Here is a 17507-nt window from a genome sequence, read left to right on the forward strand (position 1 = left end):
AGGAAGGAGCCAAGATTCTGGAACCTTACTGCCAAGTTTGAATCCTAGCTCAGCCACTTACTGATTGTGTGACTTATGGCAGGTGCCATGTCTCATTATCCTCATGAGTATGATACTAACAGTACATGTCTCATAGTATTGCCATGAAGATAAAATAAGTTCTAGTGCCTAGAATACAGAAAGCACTGTATAAATAGTCATTACTATTACACAACCTAATATTTTAATGTATTTTATTTTATAGATTGAAAAAGCTCCTTGAGCAAGAAAAGGCATACCAAGCCCGCAAAGAAAAGGAAAATGCTAAGAGACTCAATAAACTAAGAGATGAACTTGTGAAACTTAAGTCTTTTGCACTCATGCTGGTAGATGAAAGACAAATGCATATTGAGCAACTTGGGTTGCAAAGCCAGAAAGTACAGGATCTTACTCAGAAACTGAGGGAAGAAGAAGAAAAGCTCAAAGCCATTACTTCCAAATCCAAAGAAGACAGGCAGAAGTTGCTTAAGTTAGAAGTGGATTTTGAACAGAAGGCTTCAAGGTTTTCCCAAGAGCATGAAGAGATGAATGCCAAGTTGGCTAATCAAGAGTCTCACAACAGGCAACTTAGACTCAAGCTTGTTGGCTTAACTCAAAGAATCGAGGAGCTAGAAGAGACCAACAAAAATCTTCAGAAGGCAGAGGAAGAACTTCAGGAATTACGAGATAAAATTGCCAAAGGGGAATGTGGCAACTCCAGCCTCATGGCGGAAGTGGAAAATCTCCGGAAGCGCGTGCTTGAAATGGAGGGCAAAGATGAGGAGATCACTAAGACTGAGTCCCAGTGCAGGGAACTGAAGAAGAAGTTGCAAGAGGAAGAACATCATGGTCGGGAGCTCAAACTTGAAGTTGAAAAGTTACAGAAGAGAATGTCTGAACTGGAGAAATTGGAAGAAGCATTTAGCAAGAGTAAATCTGAATGCACCCAGCTACATCTAAATCTGGAGAAAGAAAAGAACTTAACCAAAGATCTGCTAAATGAGTTAGAGGTGGTCAAGACTCGAGTGAAAGAACTAGAATGTTCTGAAAGTAGATTGGAAAAAGCTGAATTAAGCCTAAAAGATGATCTTACAAAGTTGAAGTCATTTACTGTGATGCTGGTTGATGAAAGGAAAAATATGATGGAAAAAATAAAGCAAGAAGAGAGAAAAGTGGATGGACTCAATAAAAATTTTAAGGTGGAACAAGGAAAGGTTATGGATGTAACTGAAAAACTAATTGAAGAGAGTAAGAAGCTTTTAAAACTGAAGTCTGAAATGGAGGAAAAAGTATACAATTTGACAAAAGAGAGAGATGAGTTAATAGGCAAGCTGAGAAGTGAAGAAGAAAAATCATGTGAATTAAGCTGCAGTGTTGACTTATTAAAGAAGAGAATTGATGGGATAGAGGAAGTAGAAAGAGAAATAACAAGAGGAAGATCTCGAAAAGGACCTGAACTCACCTGCCCAGAAGACAACAAGATTAAGGAACTAACACTTGAAATTGAGAGACTAAAGAAACGTCTTCAACAGCTGGAGGTGGTTGAAGGGGATTTGATGAAGACGGAGGATGAGTATGATCAGCTGGAGCAGAAATTCAGAACAGAGCAGGATAAGGCTAATTTCCTCTCTCAGCAACTGGAGGAGATAAAACATCAGATTGCCAAGAACAAAGCAATAGAGAAAGGTGAGGCTGTGAGCCAGGAAGCTGAGCTGAGACACAGATTTCGGTTGGAAGAGGCTAAAAGTAGAGACTTAAAAGCCGAAGTACAAGCTCTTAAAGAGAAGATTCATGAATTAATGAACAAAGAAGATCAGCTTTCTCAGCTCCAAGTGGATTATTCTGTCCTTCAACAAAGATTTATGGAAGAAGAAAATAAGAACAAAAACATGGGACAGGAGGTCCTCAATCTGACCAAAGAGTTGGAGCTTTCTAAACGTTATAGCCGAGCTCTCAGACCCAGTATGAATGGAAGGAGAATGGTAGATATTCCTGTGACCTCGACTGGGGTACAGACGGATGCTGTTAGCAGTGAAGCAGCAGAGGAAGAAACACCGGCAGTATTTATTCGGAAATCCTTTCAAGAAGAAAATCATATCATGAGTAATCTTCGACAGGTGGGATTGAAAAAACCTATGGAACGATCCTCTGTTCTAGACAGGTACCCTCCAGCAGCAAATGAGCTCACTATGAGAAAGTCTTGGATTCCCTGGATGAGAAAAAGGGAAAATGGACCCTCAATCACTCAAGAGAAAGGGCCTCGAACAAACTCCAGTCCAGGGCACCCAGGAGAGCTGGTTCTTTCCCCAAAGCAGGGCCAGCCCCTGCATATTCGAGTGACACCAGACCATGAGAACAGTACTGCGACTTTGGAGATAACAAGCCCGACATCTGAAGAATTTTTTTCTAGTACCACCGTCATTCCTACATTAGGGAATCAGAAACCAAGGATAACCATTATTCCATCACCAAATGTTAAGTCTCAAAAACCAAAAAGTGGAGATAATACTCTGGGCACAGAACGAGCCATGTCCCCAGTCACAATTACCACATATTCCAGAGAGAAAACCCCAGACGGCGGAAGAGGTGCCTTTGCGGACAGGCCCACATCTCCCATTCAGATAATGACAGTATCCACATCAGCTGCCCCCGCTGAGATTGCAGTCTCTCCCGATGCCCAGGACATGCCCATGGGAAGGACTGTCCTCAAAGTCACCCCAGAAAAACAGACTGTTCCAACTCCAGTACGGAAGTACAACTCCAATGCCAATATCATAACCACGGAAGACAATAAGATTCACATTCATTTAGGTTCTCAGTTTAAACGATCCCCTGGGACTTCAGCAGAAGGAGCAAGTCCAGTTATCACTGTTCGACCTGTCAACGTGACAGCTGAAAAGGAGGTTTCTACCGGCACTGTCCTTCGCTCTCCCAGGAACCATCTCTCCTCACGACCTAGTGCAAACAAAGTGACAAGCACTATCACCATAACGCCAGTCACAACCTCATCCACTCGAGGAACCCAGTCAGTGGTGAGTAGGAGAGGTTCCAAAGTGCAGGCTGAGGGAGTGGGGAACAACTAAGGGGTGAGAATAACTCAACGCCCAAAATAAAACGAAAGCAAATGCTACCTGCTCTACCTGAAGCTATTAGCAGATGTTTTCTAGAAAACTACCTACATCAATACATGAAAATAAAAAGTGGTCCAATATTTTAATGAATTGAGCTAATTTTGAGGAAAAATGTTTTCATGTAAATTATGGAGACCCCCAAAAATACCTTGCAAAGATAGCCTCTTGGTAATGTCAGCATATGATGATGATGTTTAAAATTGGATTTTTATGTTTAAAACCTTTTCAAAATGAAGACTGGGGAGAAATGGTCAATATGCAGAAAAAATTGGCTGTTCCTGAGTTATATTTTTATAATCTAAAATATTCAGTATATGATCATGTATGACCATAGTAATATTTTATTAAGAAAATAAGGTTAAAAGATTTTATTTTATTTTATTATTTTTTTTAGTAGAGATAGAGACAGACAAACAGATGAGAAGGGAGAGAGATGAGAAGCATCAACTTATAGATATTTGTGGCACTTTAATTGTTCATTGACTGCTTTTTATATATGCCTTGACCTAGAGGCTCCAGCCGAGCCAGTGACCCCTTGCTTGAGCCAGCTACCTTGGACTCAAGCCAGTGACCTTAGGCTTCAAGCCAGTAACCATGGGATCATGACAATGATGCTACGCTCAAGCCAGTGACCTCATACTCAAGCCAGTGAGCCTGCACCCAACCTGGCGACCTCGGGTTTTGAACCTGGGGCCTCAGCAACCCAGGTAGATGCTCTATCTACTGTGCCACCACTAGTCAGGAGAGATGAAAAGATTTTAATATTAAAAAATTTCTAATAAAAAAAGAAGTGAATTTATATGCCTGAACACTATATTTTATTAATAGTATCTTGCAGAGATCAGGTATTAATACTTGATAAATATTATTTAATAACCAGCTGGAAGACTAAATAAATGATAATAAAAAAGTGTGCCTGAGGTATAAAAGCCAAAACTTAAAAATAAGTTCTATTTTTCAAAATGCTTCTAACCTGATCAGGTGGTGGCCCAGTGGATAGAAGATCACTTGGGACCCTGAAGTCCCAGGTTCGAAATCCTGTTGCTGGCTTGAGCTCAAAGGCTGTTGACTTGAAGCCTAAGGTAGCTGACTTGAGCAAGGGCTCACTGACTTGGCTGGAGCCATCTGGTCAAGGCACGTATGAAAAGCAATCAATGAACAACTAAAGTTACGCAATTATAAGTCGATGCTTCTCATCCCTCTCCCTTCCTGTCTCTCTGTCTCTCTAAAAAAAAAAAAAAGTTAAAAGAAAATACTCCTAGTGATTTTCTTCATTTATTGGGGATAGACTGATAAATAAAATTATGGAAGATCATTACTATCTAGATATTAATTTAAACAAACAGACTAGAAATTATAATTCCTAACTGAAAAAATTCTGCAACATATATTGGAAACTCTTAAGAAAGCTTATTTTATAAGTATTGCTTTTTATGTAAGTATAGAAACTGTGGCTTATTTTCCCATATCTTCAATATAATTTACTTTTAATTCTCTGTATACAAACATAGACTCAAGACAGACTTGAAAATGTGAATTAGTAATTGCTTTGCCAGTAAAGCTTTTCACTGTTGGCTCTATAGGAGCCAAATAGCACTCAGGATCGCTCACTTTTCTCAAATGGTTCAATATTGCTTTCTAGGCAACACAAAGTATAGCTTGAATTTTTATAAAAAGACAGTGGAGGTGCCAATTGTTGTAATTGAGAGCAGGTTTCTCTGCTGGAACAACTTCTTTCCATTTAGGAGTCAGATCAAGATAGTCTTACCTTCTGTAGCAACATTTGTGACTACTGATTCAACCCCATACACAAACAAGGATTCAAAACAGCCAAGAGTCCCAAGGCTTGAATAATGACCCACCTACTTCAGGTATATCCGATCTTATTAAATTAAGAACAACAAAAAGTTTGGGACACCCCTCTTAAAAAGCAGATAGGCTAGTTTATCCATTTGTTCATTGAAGTATTGAATTTACTGAGTATTACCTACACTTTAGCTGCTGGATTAGGTGCTGACTGCAAAGATAACCTTTAGAAGTTCTCAGTGTAGTGGGAGAGTCAGGATTAGAAGCTACCTAATAGTTCTATGGTAGAAATATATACAAAGGAACCACCAGAGAAGACTTCAAAGAGGAGGACGTTTTCACAGATATGGAGAGATGTTCAAGAAGGAAAAGAGAAGGAATATGTAGAGAGTGTGTGCAAAGGTACGGTGCTGTGGAGGAGCCTGGCACATTTGGGGAAGGGTGAGCAGTCCCACTGTGCTGCAGCAGTTGGGCGTGGGGACAGAATGCAAGAGCAGAAAACAGAGAGGCAAAATCGGGGCAGATATTGAGGAGAGTTGCATGTCTTATTATGAAATTGGCATTTACTTTCACAGAACAGACAAGACAAAGGGTGTTGAAAGGGTAAGGATGCTATAAAAACATTATATTATTTATATTTTAGAAAGATGTCTAGAGAACAGTTTAAAGGATAAACTGGAGGAGACAGAAGCTGAGGACAGAGATACCTTTGCAATTCTCTAGGCCAGGGGTCTCAAACTCGCGGCCCGCCGAGCAATTTTGTGCGGCCCGCAGACTAATCCACGAAGTTCAAAATATTTTGGATAAAATTAAGTAAGCCTAGGGGTCTACTTGTATTTTTCATTTCTCTAGCATCCTAGCTAGATATTAGCTTAGTTAACAGCAGTTGTGATGCAAACTACAGTTTCTGGTCGTTTGTGACACTGAGTAAACTGCATGTACGATTGTGCTTGTTGTACTGATTTTTTTTTTGTTTTCAACTGCAGTGAGAAAAGTGTTGCGTAACAGTTGCCTTTTGTAGACCTAGTGTGGCCCGCCGAATGGCTGTGATCTTGCTCTGTGGCCCACATGCTGAGTTGAGTTTGAGACCCCTGCTCTAGGCGATAGATGGTGTAGGCTTGGACTATAGTAGTGAAAGTGAGGGCAGAGATAGAGTGAAGACAGAATTGAAGATTTCATGACAAATTGAGTATGGAGGGCAACTCTGAGGCTCTGGCCTTGGTGTATGGGTGTATAGGATGTGAAACATTGGGGGACTAATGTTGCGAGAGAAGATAAGTTATGTTTGGGGCGTGTTATATCTGAGAGGCCTGAGGGACACTGGACATGTTTAGGAAGTAGTTGGAAACATTGATCTGTATTTAAGGAGGGCATTGAAGGCTTGAGGTCTGGAACTCTTCAACACATGAGGTGATAACTGAGGTGTTCCTCAGCAGGAAAGCAACAAAAATTGAAAGAGGGCTGAGAAGGGAGTATGGTGATGCCCACAGTTAGCAGGCAGGCAAGCTAGAACAAGGAGCCAAGCTAACAAGAGATTCAAAAGCAGTTGTCAGGGACAGGATGGGATGGGTGAGACTCAAGTAAAAAATTATAGCAAGAAAGTTTCTGGAGCACTTCAAGAAGGATGGTGTGGTTGTCAATGACAGTAAAAAATGAGAAGAGTCTGAGTCCTTAGGACAGGGGTCCGGAACCTATGGCTCGCGAGTCAGATGTGGCTCTTTGGATGGCTGCATCTGGCTCACAGACAAATCTTAAAAAAAAAAAAAAAATAACGTTAAAAATAGAAAACATTCTCATGTATTACAATCCATTCATTTCCTACCGCTCATGTTCATGGTTGCAGGTGGCTAGAGCCAATCACAGCTGTCCTCCGGGACAACACCAAATTTTTATTGGATAATGCGTAATGTACACAGTCGTTATATGGCTTTCACGGAATTATATTTTAAAATATGTGGCGTTCATGGCTCTTTCAGCCAAAAAGGTTCCCGACCCCTGCATTAGGAGGTAAAAGGAGAGCTAGCTAGCTAAATAAAGTGGAGATAATTGGGGGGGGGGGGGCGTAGGAACAATATTGCTTGAGTTTATGCCAGGTGGCCTGTATTTTCCCTGTGAAATAGGAGGCAAGGCCATCTTCAGTAAGGGTAGGAGCTTGAGAAGGGAAGGACATTTGGCATAGGTGTTTCAGGAGAAGAGAAAGGGAGGCAGTCAGAGTGGGTTAGATTCTGACTCCAATTTTCTAATGATTTTACCTGGGAAGGGCTCACCTGTGGCGAGAGCCTTGCTAACGTTCAGACTGATGGCATATCCAGTGGGAAACTCACCACTATCTCCCTGTGTTTCTGTATTTTCTCTCTTACAGTCAGGACAAGATGGGTCATCCCAGCGGCCTGCACCCACCCGCATTCCTATGTCAAAAGGTATGAAAGCAGGAAAGCCAGTAGTGGCAGCCCCAGGAGCAGGAAATCTGACCAAATTCGAGCCTCGAGCTGAGACTCAGTCTATGAAAATAGAGCTGAAGACATCTGCAGCCGGCAGCACTACCTCTCTTGGAGGGGGGAAGGGCTGAGGGCAGTGGCTGAGGGGGTATGTTGTGCAGATGCTACCGCTGCCGTGAAAACAAACCTTCGTCTGTTCGTGCCAACTCTTTACATGTACTAATTTAAGTTTTAAACACCTTGTTTATAAAATAATCTACTAATAGCCATGTGTCTTTCCTATTTTGTACACTTGTTTTGATGCTGGGGAACAGAACTAACCTGCAAAACTACTGTTTGCCATGCACTCGGTCGAGGAAGCCAGGCCTGAGGCAGGGCCTGCTATCTAGTCTCAGTTTTGCTTCCAGAAAATGGATCCATCAGAGAACCCATCTGAATCTTAGTTTGTCAGTGAGATATGGGAGCCGGATATCATTCTCTCCAAACCGGGCTCCCGTATTTCCTGATTGTGAATCAAATTTAATAGGACTTGTTTTACAAGAATTGATTTTTCAACAATTCTAGTATGAAATAGGAAGTAGTCTAACAATGGTCAGTTGCTTCTACTAAATCCCAAATTTGCTTCATATACTGGAAGAAACATCTAGCTATCACAGGGCCTGGACTTCTCAAGTTTTGCAAAAGCAAAAGCCTCTGAGATAATTTCAGGAAATAATTTAAATGTGAAATAAAATGGAAATGAAATATGGAATCCTAAAAGAGAGTTTTACTTATTTGTGTGTGTGTGTGTGTGTGTGTGTGTGTGTGTGTGTGTATTGTAGATGTTTTGGGCATCTCCAAAACATTCCCAGAATTTAATAAATAATGATTTTAGAATTAATGTGAGACTCATGCTCTATGAAAGTGTGCAATTAATTTAAATCATGGAACGGTTTGAATAGAGCTGCCAATTGGCCCCTTATAGTTCAACAGAGGTTGTAATGGATAGAAAATAGCAGAAAGTGAATTCTGATACGATCATGCCAAGAAAAAAAATGACATCATGCATAGCTTAATTGAATTGAAATATTTTCCTCAGTTAACTGTGAACTTTACTTGCAAATACAAAACCAGTTCATGATTTTATGTGTGTGTGTGTGTGTGCTATAGAGAAGTGAATTATTATTACTGTCAGTTTTACTTGTGTGTGTGTCATTTTCATTAATTCTAAGCATGTTTTAATCAGCATGGAACAGTGTGTGAGTGCAAAATGCCAGGTGTTTTTCTGAGGAGACTAATCATGTGAAAGTGGACACTGCTTCCTAGTCAAATAACCACATATGAGCTCAAGGCTAATAACCTGTAGCATAGCATATGTGATCTTATGTAGGCAGCACCTTTTTAAAGATTTTTGAGTCAATGGGGTGAAGTTTACAATAACTACAGAATTATAGGTTATTTTTCCACTTTTGAATTGTGAGTGTTCCAAAATTATCTGGATAGTCTCTGCACTTGATATTTAAGAAAAAAGATTAAAATATATATATATTTTATATATATATAAAATATATATATATGGTTAGTTAGTTAGTTTTTAGCCCATGATTTCTCACACTTCATAATAGACTCTTCTTTAAGTTCTTTACACACCAGATTTTCTATCCCTTTCAGATCTTGGACTTGAATTATACATGATAGATGCCTCATAGTGCTCCCATTCACTTTGATCAGATCTCTGTTGCCTATGGCTCCTCAGTTCTCAGCATATATATTTAAAAATGTTGCATATCCATGATAGACATGCCATAATAATGGGATTTCAAGATAGAAGAAGAGAAAGATTAAGAAAGAAAATTTTATGAAATATGACTTTAACCAAGTTTAAACAAGAGAGCTTTCCTTTTCGAATACTGACTTGTATATTTTTAAAAGGGAATTTCCTCCCTTTTGTAAAGTGGAAACAGTTATTTTAAAAAACAAGAACATTCTTTGGCATTTAGGGTACTTAGTGTTACTGTACCATAACATACTGTATTTGAGCAAATAAAGGGGTCAGAAGTACGAAACTCTGCATTCTTTTTTACTTTACCCGCCATTTTTCAGTGACTTTGATCATAGTCTTATTGTCACTGTTGCTGTTTTTGTTTTTTACCTATTCATCCCATGCTTACACCATCTCTGGCCGGAAGTCCAGACTGTCCGCAGGGAGAGTGTTCAGAAAGGCTTTGCAGTGCATGTACAGGATGTTTATACATCTGGACCTTGGAACAGAGCCACCTACAAAGTATAGCTACTACGAAAATTTGGCAGAGCAACACATATTCACTTTTCAGAAATGATAAAGAGCAACTGCCATGGCAGTTTGTCTTTGTAATTTTAGAACCAACTCTACATTTATTGGATAGCTTTGTTCTAAACCACATATTAGAAATGAAATCCACTAGGGATAGGAGGTGGAGGATTAAACGCACTCCAACTCCAGCTTCCATTTGTGAGTGTAACATTTTTAAGATGCAGCTTAATGTGCTTTTATAAGAGAGAATGGGATTAAAGGGTTAGTCTTTTCCCTGTCCTGGAATATAGCATTGTGTAGTAAAAGAAAAAGGTTCTCACCAGGGCTGCTGTGTATAGCTGCTGCTTAGGTCCCACACTGGGTAGCAAAGGGGTCGGGTGGAGGTGCTATTTCCATAGATTTAAATGTGATGGCGCCCCCAGAGGATGTGCAGGGCACCATCTGCACAGCTACAGAGAAGATCTTGTATCTTCCCATCCTGAGAATAACTTTCATATGCAGACCATTTCAGCACACTCTGATGGTAGCCATTTAGCAATGCATGATACCAGAAACATTTTGGGACATGGCCCTAAGGATATTTATCATTGCTTGAAGATGACTTAAATAGAGTCATTCAGCTGCTACTGGCATTTTTATCAGATTTTCAGTGAGCACAAGCTAATGGGTGACAGTTGGGCTCTCTAGAGATTTTAGTGTCTTCATTAAAGGTATGGTATTACCAGATCTCTTACTTGAATATCTTCAAGAAGAGAGTAAAGAAAGAGCGTTGATATGTTGTGTGGCAAGAGTATAATTTCAGGGAAATGAAGCCATGTCCAAGAATGAAAAATGTACAGAGATTTGAATTTCTCATTCCCTCATAGCTTCAGAGTACTGGGGAAACAGTGAGACTTTCCTGATTAAAAAACCCTGGGATATTAGATAGGAAGAGCACATTTATGTGGGAGGGCAGAGGGCCGAGAGAGAAAGGAAGAGGTAACAAGATGGGCACAGAGAGGTTTCCCAGTAAACAAGAATGTATGATTCCAAAACTTCTCCAATCCAGATAGTTTGGTGTTTCCTCTACCCCCTTCTTCAAGATCTCCTTACTGGTTTCTCACCAATCTCTGCTCTTTCGACTTCTCCTTTTCACTTGTTACCTCCACACAGGATAAAAATATGCTCTGGCCTCTTCCATTTTAGAACAATTCTTTCTTCAGCTGTGCAGTTCTCTGTAGCTACTGCCTGTCTCCCTCCTGCCAATTTAAGTGATTGACAGAACACTCAAACATTTATGTCTTCACTTCCATACTTTCCATTTATTCTTTTCTTTTCTTCTTAGATAAATAGAGGGGAAAAGGAAGGGAGGAGAGTGTGAGAAACATCAACTCATAGTTGCTTTCACTCTAGTTGTATATTGATTGCTTCTCGTATGTGCCTTGACAAGGACCAAGCCAGTGTCCCCTTGCTCAAGCCAGTGACCTTGGGCTTTTCATGCCAGCGACCTCTGGGCTCAACTTGGCAAGCTTTGGGATTGTGTAGATCAGCGGTTCTCAACCTGTGGGTCATGACCCCGGCGGGGGTCGAACAACCAAAACACAGGGGTCGTCTAAAGCCATCGGAAAATACATATTTATTATACAATACATTTTTAAATAAAATATGTATTTCTGATGGCTTTAGGCGACCCTTGTGTTTTGGTCATTCGACCCCCGCCGGGGTCACGACCCACAGGTTGAGAGCCACTGGTGTAGATGATGCCCCATGCTCAAGCCAGAAAGCCCACACTGATAAGCCCATACTCAGAGCCAGTAACCTTGAGGTTTTGAACCAGCAACCTTAGCTTTATGAGTTGACACTTTATCCACTGTGTCATCACTGATCAGGCTCCATTTATTCTTTAATTACTTTTTATTCTTGTTAAACTAATTTTTATACATAGTTAAAATATCAACCAGTATGTTTGACTGGTGGTGGTGCAGTGGATAGAGCACTGACCTGAGACACTGATGTCCAGGTTCTTAACCCTGAAGTCACTGGCTTGAGCGCAGGCTCATCTGGCTTGATTGTGGGCTCATCTATCATGAGTGTGGGGTCGCTGATCATAGACATAGCCCCATGGTTGCTGGCTTGAGCAAGAGGTAAGATCATAGACACAACCCCATGGTTGCTGGCTTGAGCAAGAGGTCACTGGCTTGGCTGGAGGCCCCTGGTCAAGGTACGTATAAGAAGCAATCAATGAATAACTAAAGTACTGTAACTATGAGTTGATGCTCCTCATCTCTCTCTCTTCCTGTCTCGTCTCTCAAAAAAAACCATAAAAAATAATAAATAAATACCAGCCTGTACTAAAAGACAATGAAAAGATCAATTCCTTACCTCACTCTTCCTTTTTTTTTTCTTCTGAAGTGAGAAGCGGGAGGCTGAGAGACAGACTCCCGCATGCGCCTGATCGGGATCTACCTGGCATGCCCACCAGGGGACAATGCTCTGCCCATCTGGGGAATAGCTCCATTGCAACCAGAGCCATTCTAGCACCTGAGGTGGAGGCCATGGAGCCATCCTCAGCGTCCAGGCCAACTTTGCTCCAATGGAGCCTTGGCTGTGGTAGGGGAAGAGAGAGACAGAGAGGAAGGAGAGGGGGAAGGGTGGAGAAGCAGATTGGTGCTTCTCTTGTGTGCCCTGGCCGGGAATCAAACCTGAGACTTCTACACACCAGGCCGATGCTCTACCACTGAGCCAACCGGCCAGGGCTCCTCATTCTTCTTTCCCTCAGTTTTGCTCCTTGGAGAGAAAATCATTTTTAACTCTTAGCTGTTTCTTTTGGTTTATCTCTATATTTCTAAATAATATATATGTATATTATTTATTTATTTGAGAAAGAGAGAGAGTGATAGAGAGAGAGAGAGAAGAGGGGAGGAGAGGAATAAAAAGCATCAACTCCCATATGTGTCTTTACCAGGCAAACCTGAGGTTTTGAACCAGTGACCTCAGCTCTAAATAATATTTTTATACTCTTTTTATTCATCTATTTTAGATATTATTTTTGTCTTCCTAGTCCTGTCTTGACGGTTGAGGATTCAGTCCTCTCACATGTACCATCTCTCCCTTTTTCCCATCTTCCCAATATGATTATATCATATATTACATTTTTCTTTTTGATAAATCAGCAGTCAGCATTTGTATATTTATATATTAATGTGTTTCCAGTGTAAATTTAAATATTTTTTCCTGCTGAGTCAAGTAGTATACTATAATTGTTTCCTTCTTCTTATCACTTTTCCCTTTCAAATGAATAATTGCTTTAATTTTTCATCTGCTTGGTTTTTTATTTTATTTTATTTTTATTTTAAATAATTTTATTTTTTTAATGGGGCGACATCAATAAATCAGGATACATATATTCAAAGATAACAAGTCCAGGTTATCTTGTCATTCAATTATGTTGCATACCCATCACCCAAAGTCAGATTGTCCTCTGTCACCTTCTATCTAGTTTTCTTTGTGCCTCTCCCCCTCCCCCTTTCCCTCTCCCTTTCCCCCCTCCTCCCGTAACCACCACACTCTTATCAATGTCTCTTAGTTTCACTTTTATGTCCCACCTACGTATGGAGTAATGCAGTTTCTGGTTTTTTCTGATTTACTTATTTCGCTTCGTATCATGTTATCAAGATCCCACCATTTTGCTGTAAATGATCCGATGTCATCATTTCTTATGGCTGAGTAGTATTCCATAGTGTATATGTGCCACATCTTCTTTATCCAGTCATCTATTGATGGGCTTTTTGGTTGTTTCCATGTCCTGGCCACTGTGAACAATGCTGCAATGAACATGGGGCTGCATGTGTCTTTACGTATCAATGTTTCTGAGTTTTGGGGGTATATACCCAGTAGAGGGATTGCTGGGTCATAAGGTAGTTCTATTTTCAGTTTTTTTGAGGAACCATCATACTTTCTTCCATAATGGTTGTACTACTTTACATTCCCACCAACAGTGGATGAGGGTTCCTTTTTCTCCACAGCCTCTCCAACATTTGCTATTACCTGTCTTGTTAATAATTCTGCTTGGTGTTTTATATATCTATCTTTATTTTTTCCAGATACTCCAATATATGGGCCAAACGCCTACCAAACCCTGAAACACATCAGCTTTATATTTTTCCCTGGAGGCTTTCCCAGTTCAGCCCTCTGCTTCCCTACTTGGTCTAGACTACTTGTCCTCTAAACCTGCTGCTGGCCTTTTGCCTGTTAAATCCTCTGTTTGCTGGGTTTCTTACCTCTATCATCTATCTAAGCTATCATCTATCTGTCTGTCTACCTATTTTTTGAAGTATATCTTTCAGTGGTTTCTACAGAGACAACTCTTTTCAGTAACCTCCCTGGGGCAAGCTCCCTGCATTCTGGGAATAGATCATAGGAGGTGAGATAGAGAATCTCATAGTCCAACATGTCAACTTCTTCACTTCCCTGTATTCAGTCTGTGCTGCCTATTATTTCCCTGGGTCCAGAACTTCTTAGGTTGGTTTTTCAGAAAACTTTGGTAAGGGTGAAACGGAGTGTGAAATTATGCTCCTCTCTCTCTGTGATGAAGATATCTAATCTCCTTTGGTTTTTCTTTGACCTCTCTGACTGCTCTGCCTTGATCTCTCTTGATGGGTCCTTGTTTTATGCATACATTGTAAGGATTGTTGTTCCCCTCTTCTCCATCAAAAGCGATTTTCCTGCACTAGTTCTTGTTATTTTAGGTACTACCATGACTTCAGTTATCACCTATATACTGATAACTACCAAACCACTGTTTCTAACTCAACTTGCCTCAACGCATTTTCAACACTTTCTTTATCCCTCTTCCAAGGCTTCCCTTCTTGTTATTCTCCACCTCCGCAGGGGTTTCCTGATCCACTCAATCACAAAATCTAGCAATGTGGTAGCCATTTTAGGCTTCCGCTTCTACCTCACCCATCAAGTAAACTCATTCATCGAGTCTCTCTGTCAAACCCCCTAACACTCAAGCTGCTGAACCCACATCTCCATTTCTCCCACCACTGCCTTAGTTGCAGTTTTAATTACTTCTTATCTGGATTACTCTGATACCCCCCCCCAACTGATTTTATAATCTCCAGCCAGAAATTTCTCTCATTCCTTATTTATTCTCTTTTCCAAAGCACAAGTTGATCATATCACTCCTCTACTTGAAAACCCTCCAAAGAGTCATCATTACCTGTAGAATACAATGCCAGTTCCTTGGTATGGCACTCAAGGCTCTCTGTATTCTGGCTCTTTTCCTCCCCAGTCTTGGCATCCTGCTGCCCAGGCATACAGAATGGCACCTTCTCTTGATTTGATCAACGTATTCCTTCTATCTCGATCGCCCTATCTCCTACCTTTCCTTCTGGTGGTTGTGTACTTCTGTGTTCCAAATCACTTTTAAAAGCATTGTCTCTGCTAGAAAGACAGACCGTAATTTTCGATTCTGTCCTGGAGTTTAAAGCCTGCCCGTTGCTGTAAAAACTTGGCACTTGCTGTAGACAAAGAAAATAAGCAGTTGCAGGATGGCTGAAACTTGGGGAAGAAAGGTGTTCTTGTTCCTTCCCTTTGTCTGCAATGCCAGCCCGTGGGAAAGATGTGGAAGGTGTTGACACACCATGCGTGAGAACATGGAGGTAAAAGAGTGGGATTAGAGGAAATCCAGGCTCTGCCTTTCTGGATAGTGTAAATTACTTCTATTTCCCTCCAGGGGCACCATGGCAAGTAAAGGATGCAAAACAGCCAGGGATCCAAAACTGGGAGTTTTTCCCTCTGAAGCCATCATACATGTGCAGAACTAAGGGGGCCAGAGAGGTTACTGTGAAGTAGAAACACTGTGAATGAGGAGCATGAATGACACTTCAGGAGAGAAAAAATTGAGGGTGATTTATCATGCTGTTTAGGTTCATGAAGGACCCTCTAAAATAGGTCAGAGAAGCTCTCATTTAGAAAATCAAACACCAGCAATAAGCAGGATGTAGACTTAGAATAGATATAAAGGTGAACAGTCAGAAAAAGTGGATTCTTGAACAATGGACTAGATACCTGAGGTAGGACTGAAAAGCAGGAGACCAGGAGACGGCTGTCTAACTTTTGGCAAATCACCTTACCTTGGTTTGGTTTAAGGTTTAGCTATGATCTTTTATGATTTTGGCATTCTTCCTTACAGTCATAATATCATATAATACGCTTCACTATTGTTTAGCAAGCAACTTATAAAGGATTCTGCCATAACACTTTTTCTAAGAACTAATTATTAATTGCTTACTGGTAAAAGTAGTTTTGGACTCTCTACTTGTGCTAGTGTGTCATAGACAGAATTCCAAAGTAAGGGCTGGATAGAGCCAAAGTCAAGGGCTGGCTAGAGCTGAACCAGACTTTAGAGGTCAACAAGAAGATAGTTATCTCTACTATTAAAGATGAAAACAAAATAAGGAAAACCCCAAGGCTTAAAGATGTCTAACCATCTTATTAATGATGAAACCAGGAATTCAGTTTCTCCCAGTACATCATTCATTATTTCATATGAAACTATTTCAAATGAGCAAAGTATGTATTCACGCATAGACGAAAACACCACAATCATTGGGCCAGAATAATATTGTCAAAGGACTTTGAGATATTGAAATATCTACATAGAAACTATGTGTTAAAGTTCTCATAACAATAACAATACTTTGATGAATATTGTTGTCCTTATCTACAAAACACAATGGCATTTTTCATTTTCACACACGATGTTATTTTCCATGCTATTCTGTGACCAGCCATAGACTTAGATCAAAGTAGGCATTCAGCATCTCTGTCCAAAAAGGTAGAACCTGAGCACACTTGGCTCAATATTTACCTATTTTTTCACCTATTAGTTTAGTTTAGTTTTTTTTTTTTAAATAGTTAGTGTTATATGTGGAAGAACTAGTTCTAATTTGCTTGTATCTGAGAAACAGTGATCTATGTGAGAGATAAGGATTAGCTTTCTTGGAAAAGAAGTAATCATAACTGTGATTATTGGTCAACTTCAGCGACCTGGGGAGGTGGGCGGATGATTTGGGCCGATGATGGGTTGGGAAGTGTTTGGGAGAAAGCAAACAAACTATTAAGTAGTTGAGAAACCACAAGAGGATTTATATCATCTGGTTGAAAATTTTCTTGAAAAAAATGACCAAACTGATTAACAGAAGAATTTTTAATTAGCTGAGCTGAGTCCAAACGAAGAAATACAAGTCCAAGTCAACAGAGGAAGTTTACTGGACTTCCTATTTAAAACAGATGTTTTATCAGAACTCTGATTAATTTCTGAGTGTGATAATAATAGGACTGAATTCTAAAGCAATTTATTAAAATGAGAACCGTAAAAGTAAATAATATCTGCACTCCTACTTTTAAAAGGTACAGAATGTGGACATTCTTGCAGATGAATACATTACCCTGGGAGCAGCAAGTTCGGTGCTGGGGTTCGGTTGCGGAGGGACAGGAAGCCCAGCAGAACCCTAAGCGAGGGCCTTGCTCTCCAGGCCGAGCCCCTGGGAAGTAGAGAGCTATGGGACATGGGAAGCGGGCCATAAGCCAGACAAATTAATGCAAAATTCAAGAGAAAATGTTTTCTGTAATCTGGTTTACAGTTCTTGTGGATGAAGCGGTCTTCCTTCCTTCGTTGGTGCAAAATCCTGCAGTAAATCCGACTTCTGCTATGTTTTGTCTCTGGTGTGTAAACTTAGAGGCTATCTATTAAAAAGATCTGGTCTCATTTTCTAGAGTAGATTTTTAAGACGCAGGGCTCGTGTGTTCCCTCGCAGAGAGTCCGGCAGAGCACACATACATTGCCTGGGAGGA

The 17507-nt window shown here is 40.4% G+C and overlaps 1 protein-coding gene across 7 annotated transcripts in view; it reads left to right on the forward strand.

Annotated features, from left to right (window-relative positions):
- The window catches only part of FILIP1 (filamin A interacting protein 1), a 242283-nt gene that overhangs the window by 219803 nt on the left and 4973 nt on the right, over positions 1-17507 (forward strand). For 5 of the 7 annotated variants that reach the window (XM_066358995.1, XM_066358997.1, XM_066358998.1 and 2 more), the window contains 2 exons: positions 245-3050; positions 7318-7541. In XM_066358995.1, coding sequence (XP_066215092.1) covers positions 245-3050; positions 7318-7524 — 3013 coding nt within the window. In that variant the 3' untranslated portion in view covers positions 7525-7541. Of the gene's footprint in view, positions 1-244; positions 3051-7317; positions 8138-17507 lie in introns of those variants that run through there. The other 2 variants (XM_066359000.1, XM_066358996.1) reach the window with 2 other exon arrangements.

The sequence above is a fragment of the Saccopteryx leptura genome, chromosome 1, assembly GCF_036850995.1.
Source record: "Saccopteryx leptura isolate mSacLep1 chromosome 1, mSacLep1_pri_phased_curated, whole genome shotgun sequence".
NCBI classification, from domain to species: Eukaryota; Metazoa; Chordata; class Mammalia; order Chiroptera; family Emballonuridae; genus Saccopteryx; species Saccopteryx leptura.